The sequence below is a fragment of the Melozone crissalis genome, unplaced genomic scaffold (assembly GCF_028551555.1).
Source record: "Melozone crissalis strain CALT ecotype California unplaced genomic scaffold, PUWL_Pcris_2 ptg000105l_1, whole genome shotgun sequence".
NCBI classification, from domain to species: domain Eukaryota; kingdom Metazoa; phylum Chordata; class Aves; order Passeriformes; family Passerellidae; genus Melozone; species Melozone crissalis.
The window spans coordinates 1,309,413-1,316,073 of NW_026535882.1; the positions used below are offsets into that span (position 1 = coordinate 1,309,413).

Sequence of the window (6,661 nt, forward strand, 5' to 3'; positions counted from 1 at the left end):
AAGACTCCAATTAACAACATTAGCCTGTGAGGCCATAGTAATGATAGGTCTCTCAGGAGTTCCAACACCCACATCAACATCTTTATCCTGCTTGTGGCAAAAGAGTGCAACTTTCCTTTTCCCCAAGTACTACATTCTCCAGAACAGCAGTGGATAATTTATCACTTCCTGAGAAATTCCTTTCTGCAAGCCTTTCACTCAAACTGCATTCCATCATGCACTGGGACCCTGCTGCCCCCTTTTGGGCAGTCTGCTTCCTTGGTGCAATTCCAATCTCCTGATTGTTTACTAATTGTTCTACTCCTGTTCTGTTTACTAATTGTTAAGTGAAACTAATCCTTCTGCCATAGCTAATTAGCCCTGAAGATCTCTTTCCCCACGATAAGGGTCTTTTCCCTTGTCTTTCTCTCTGTGGGGTTAACACTTGCTTCAAGTGATCCTGAAATTCTGCCGCAGTGTTTTATCACGTTCAGCAAAACTCTAACCATGGCAGCCACATACTTGGTTAACCAGTGATGTGGGTGAGGGCTGTCCTGGAACATCTGTCATTCATCAGTTGCAAAAACACTGCCTTCTGTACACTCTCTGTTCCATGATCTATGGTTGGGGTCTCAATCCTAAGCAAATCACTCCTCTCTAATGGATGCAACCTCCTGCTCAATAGGCGGCATTCCGAGTTAAAAAACACAGTTTTCTCTAGTCACTCACCATTAAAAACACTTCTGGCCTCCAGAAGCCTTGGGCCTCCACCTCAGACAAATTATTTAATTACCCTCTTCCAGAGGCACTCTCCAAACATATCCAGTTTCCGATTACTATGTAAGTGTGCTATACTTTTCCTGGAACTTTGCTTGGCTGCTGCGTACCACACTGTTTTAGTAACAGTGTGCAGACCCTGACTGTCATAGAAGGTTTCATCATTAATTTGGGGTTGTAATGTGATTTCTTCATTATCAGATGTACTGCTGCTTATAGGGTCCTTAGAGATGTCAAAGCAATTTTCTGTCCTGTCCACAATTTGCATTGTTACCTTTCTTTGAAAGTTCAGTAACAAAAATATTCCCCACCAAACTGTCTAGGGAAAAAAAGCACCAGACTGTCTAGGGAAAAAAAGAGGGTTGAGGAGACCCCAAAACTGGAGGTATCCCAAACCAGGTGGGTGGGGGCTAGGCTGGGATTTTAGGGGGGATATTTGGGGTCCCTGAGGTTTGGGGGGCTCAAAGGGTACCCCAAGGATGGCAGCGATGGGCAGTTTTAAGGGGACTTGGGGTCCCAGGGTAGGTTTTGGGTTCTGAGGCTCGGGAGGGGTCTCCAAGGCATGAGGAAGGGGGGGTTGGGGTCCCAGGGCAGGGTTGGGCGGGTCCGTTCTGGGGTCCCTCTCGTGCCCTCAGGCGCGGGCACAGGCGCTGCCGGTGCAGCGCCCCTGCAGGTCCCGCCCCTCCCCGCTCAGCAGCGCCCCGAGCGGCAGCAGCGGGAAAAGCAGCCGGGGACCGTCCAGAACCCTCGTGGCCCCGCCCCCCAAGTGTGGCCCTCCCCAAGCCCCGCCCCATAGCGGGGACCCCGTTGAAGCTCCGCCCATGGACGGGAGACCTCCAGAGCCCCACCCCCGCGGGGTACTAAGCCCCGCCCCCCACAGGAATCCCTACCCACGTTCAAGCCACCTCTAAGCGCCGCCCCTAAAGCCTTGACCTCCGCTCAAAAAGCAAATCCCTTAAGCACCAACCCCTTAGACGACCCCCCACCACCACTATACGTGGAACCCCTTGGGCCCCAAGACCTTCCTGGCCCCCATTCCAGGTGCCCTCACCTAAAATGCTCAGAGGACCTCTCCCTGTGGGTTCTCCTGCCCTCCAGAGTTACCCCCTGTGGTGCCTTACCTCCAAATCCCTTCCAAACTCCCCAGCAACAGCACCTAGGGGTCACAAACATTTATTGGGGTACAGCAGAACTGGGAGGGTCTCCAGCAGGGTGGAGGTCCTGAGTAGGCTTCCCTGGGACTGGCATGCTGGTGATGGGGGTTCCAGGGGGATCATGGGCAGTGGTCCTCAATAATCTGAGAGGTGCTGGACTAAGGAAGGGGACCTCCACCCGGAGATGGGTCCCTGAAGGGGTTGTTGGGGATCCTGAGGTGGGGAAGTCTATGGGGTGGGTCCACGAGGGGGGGCTTGGGGGACCCTATGGGTGGGGGGGGGTCTCAGCATGATGGTCCCATAGGAGGTCCCAGTAAGATTATGGGTGTGAAATTATCAGGAGAGACTCCCCAGGGGGTCCTCATTCAGATGCCCCCCGCTTCGGGCCCTCGCAGGCGCCGGGCCAGCTGCAGATCCTTGGGGAACAGGGTGACTCGGCGGGCGTGCAGCGAGCACAGGTATGCGTCTTCCAACAGCCTCACCATGAAGGCCTCTGCTGCCTGTGAACCAAAACCTGAGGGAGGGTCCCCAAAGCTCCCCAGCATGCCCCAACCCCCACACCTTCCCCCGGGGTCAGAGACTCCCCCCAAACACACACCCAGGGGGCAGGGTCCCTCCAAACCCACCCATGGGTGACTGAAGCACCTTGTGCTTGCAAATGTGTTAGGGAGGGATCAAGACCCAAAGACCCATCCTCAATCCCCGACAGACCCTGGGAATAAGGGACCCCGCCCCACCCAGCACCCAGAGACCCTCTCAACATCCATAGAACCCTGTCCCAGAACCCATAGACCCTACCCCCAGCCAATGGAGACCCTCCTAGACTCCCCCTCAGCTCCCATCACATACACCCAACAAACCTCTCAGCCTCATCCAAGCATCCAAAGAGACCTTCTTGGACCTCCCCAGCCCCCAGAGACACCCCCAGCACCCAGAGATTCCCCCTGCAGCACCCACAGCCCCCCAGCCCCCATGGAAACCTTCTCAGTACCCATGAGATCCCCCTCAGCCCCTTCCCCACACCCCTAAGTCCCTGGATACCCCTGCAGGACCCATAGGGCCCCTCCAGCCCTCTGTGACCTCCCTCCATCACGCCTGGGCCCCCCGAGTTGCACCTCCTGCAGTGCCAGCAGGGCCATGCTCTGCCAGCGGTAATCGACGCCGCGGGTGAAGAGGAGGCAGAGCTCCCGCACCTGTGGCAGAGAGGGCACAGCGAGGGGGGCACATGGGGGCAGCAGGGTCACAGGGAGTGCGGGGACATCGGGACAACGTGGAGGGGATATGGGGGCATTGGGGACATCCCGGGCTGGGGCCACCACCATGGTGACACCCTGGAGACGTGGAGACACTGCCCTGGGGACATCCCAGGGACCTGGGGACACCCTTGTTATCACCCTGGAGACACTTTGGGGATACCCCAGGGAGAGGAACACTGGGGACAGGAGCACCTGGGAATACACTGGGGAGTGGGGACATGGGAACATCACCACGGGGACACCCTGGGGTCTGCCAGGTGGGAGGCAGGGGGGAAGCACCACTCTGGGAACATCTTGGGAACACCCTCGGCCATGGGAACATGGGGACACCCCGATGGGACGGGGGGACAGTGCCAGCACAGCAGGAGGGGCACAGGGAACTCTCAATCCATGCAGCCTCTGAAGGTGGCAGGACACAAGGATGTCTGGAACCACAGAATGACATTGGAGGATATGCAAGGATGTTGGGGGAGGACAGGCTCACCATGTCACAAGGATGGAGAGGACAAGGACATGGGGAGGGATGGAACAGGGTTGAGGGGGGGGCCCTGGGGGAAAGGGATGGTCATGAAGAGTCCCAGGGGGTGATTTGGGGTTCTGGGGGGTAACTTGGTGGGTCTGTAGGGGGTTGGAAAATCGCAGTGGGTTTTTGGGATGGGGTCCAGGGGGAGGTTGGAGGGTTCCAGGTTGGATTTCAGGGGTCCCAGGGTGGATTTGGGGTTGGATTTGAAGGGGTCCTCAGGATTGTTTGAAGGGTTTCAGTGGGTATTTGGGAGAGTCCAATGGGGAGCTGAAGGGTCCCAGGGTGGATTTGAAGGCTCTGGGGGAAGTTGCAGGGTCGAGAGGGTTGATCTGGGGTGTCCTGAGACGGATTTGGGGATCTCAAGAGAGGGGATCCAGAGTGGTTTGGAAGATCCCAGACAATGCTGGAGGTTCTGGGGTGAAATTGGGGGGGTCCTGGAGGGGTTTGGGGGTCCCACAGTAGATTTTGTGGGTATCTGAGATGATCTGTGTGGTCCCAGGGGAGTTTGGGAGTCCATGGGGGGTGCTGGGGAGGTTCTGGGGGGGAAATCGGGGTGTCTGGGGATTTTAGCGATGTGGGGGGTTCTCACCAGGCGGGCAAAGGGGCCGGGGCGCAGCAGCAGGCGGGTGCTTCTCTGGTACGTGCGGATCTCCTGCAATGCCCGCTGCCCTGGGCGGCGCCCTGTGGGGGCATCGGATAGGGGTCTGTGGGGGCTTTAGGGGATATATTTAGCCTGGAGGGCAGAGATGGGGGGATCTGAAGGAACATGGGGGGTATAGATCTATAGGGCCTGTCAGAACACAGGGGGCTATAGGGGATCTATAGGGGCCAGGGAGACAGGGGAAGGCTGTGGAGGTTATAAGGGATCTGTAAGGTCTGGGGGGACATTGTGGGTATAAAGGATCTATAGGGAGCTATAGTTATGGCCGACATAGAGGAGTTATAGGGGACAGGGAGTATGGGGGTAGAGGGGCTATAGGGGAGAGGGAATGTGAGGTGACTCTAGGAGGTGGAAGCATATAGGGGTATATAGGGCACAGGCTAGGGGCGGAGGAAAACAATAGAGGGAGTCCATAGGAGTGCTCTAGAGGGGGGCCTGAAAGGGGGCTCGATGTAGGAGGTCCATAAGGGGTGTCTATAAAGGAAGTCCCCCGCCCCTCACTCACTGCGTGCCCGCCGCGGGGGCGATGGGGGGGCTGGGGAACGCCCGCGCCGTCGGGGGGTGGGTTTGGGGCGGGGCATGGTGTTGCCGAGTCCACCGCAGGGTCAGGGCGAGTTCAGAAGGGGACCCAGCGGCTGGGGAAGGGAGAGTCAGGGTGAGCTCAGGTGTGCGGGGCCCCCACGCCGCTGCCGGGATCCGCCGCGCCGCGCCGTGCCGTTCAAATCTCCCGCCGCGCCGCTCGTGACGTCACTTCCCTCCGCGCGCCAATCGGGGCGCGCGACCGCCCGGTGCCGCGCCGGACTCCGCCCGCCGAGGGCTCATTAGCAGAACTCTGCATGGCCCCACCCCCAGGCACCCCGTGCCTCGGTGCTGCCCGGGTAGTCTCAGTTACCGTCCCCGTGCGGTGCCAGTACGGACTCTGTAATCGTCGTGTAATCGTCCTCTGTGATCCCAGTCACTCTCATGTGGTTCCCGTTGCTCTCGGTCATCTGCATGGTTCCATTTACTCCCAGAATGATCCCAGTATGATTCCAGTCCCCTGCAGTATGATTTTAGTGCTTTCCAGTCACTCCCACTGTGAGTCCAATATGATCACAACGACTCAGTATGATCCCTGTCACACCCCCAACAGTCCCAATGAATTCCTGTCACTACTAGAATGATCCCACTATGATCCCAGTCAATCCCAGTATGATACCAGTTGCCCCCAGTCAGTGTGGTTCCAGACACTCCCAGTATGAACCCAGCGTGGTTCCAGTTGTCCCCTCCTGTATGATCCTAGTTGCCCCAGTTATGGTCCCAGTACCCCCAACATGGTTCCAGCATCTTCCCTTTGCTCCCAGTGTGTCTTCAGTTGTCTCCCAACATGGTCTGAGTAGCTCCCTGTGCCTCCCAGTACCAAGTGGGGGTCAGTCAAGGATCACAACTGTCCATGAAATCCATTGGGAGAAGGAGATTGGGGCGTTCGTTAGTGAACCCATGGTGGCCCAGGTGGGCTTTGGGGTCTCTTGAGGGCATTGCCTTCCAGACCTCCAGTTAACCTCCAGTTTTCCCAGTGGGCCACCACACTCCTTATTTGACCCCATCAAGCCTCCCAGTTGCCCCTAGTTGTCCACCCAGGCCAGATGTTGAATAGGACCGGCCCCAACACTGAGCCCTGGGAACCCAGCAGTGCCCAGCCCCAGCTGGCTGTGGCCCCATTCCCACTCCTCCTTGGCCTGGCCATCAGTCAGGTGTTCCCAGAGAGAGACACCTGTCCCAGCTGTGAGCTGCAGGTGCTCCAGGAGAGGCAGGGAGATGGAGGCAGTGCCAAAGGCTTTGCTGAGCTGCAGGCAGACACATCCACACATGTCCAACACCCACTGGGGTCACCTGGGCACAGCAGGAGATCAGGTGAGTCAGGCAGTACCTGCTTTTCCCAAGCCCTGGCTGTTCCCAATGCCCTGGTTTTCCTGTCCGTGCCATGGGTGCTGAAGTCCCAGTCGGTGCCATGTTGCCAATGGGACACTGTTGTGCTGTACACCAGTACCTGCTGTTCTTCAGCTACCTCAGCAGTCCCACAGCAGAAGGGTCCTCTGAAAGACCAAGCAAGGGATTCAGCTGTCTTAATTTCTTCTGTTTCCACAGCAGCTCTCCCAAAGCCCAATGGTGTCCTTTTGGGTCCTTGAAATACCTCTTCTGAGGTGATCTGTGCCAAGGATACATGAAGCCTCTAGGCCAGCGACAATGGCATTTTTCTGCCACTAGTGCCCAGTCAGGACCACTTCAGCTTCCAGTATAGTCTGTGTTGGGATCCCCCTGTCATCCCAGA

The 6,661-nt window shown here is 57.5% G+C and overlaps 1 protein-coding gene across 1 annotated transcript; it reads right to left on the reverse strand.

The window, feature by feature from the left end:
• Positions 1–2,275: 2,275 nt before the first annotated feature.
• On the reverse strand, positions 2,276–4,931 carry LOC128947422 (histone H3-like centromeric protein A). Its single transcript, XM_054291679.1, has 4 exons — positions 4,856–4,931; positions 4,279–4,370; positions 3,026–3,103; positions 2,276–2,410 (listed from the first exon to the last, which is right to left on the reverse strand). The coding sequence occupies exons 1-4, from the start codon at positions 4,929–4,931 to the stop codon at positions 2,276–2,278; spliced, it is 381 nt and encodes a 126-aa protein (XP_054147654.1).
• Positions 4,932–6,661: the final 1,730 nt, after the last annotated feature.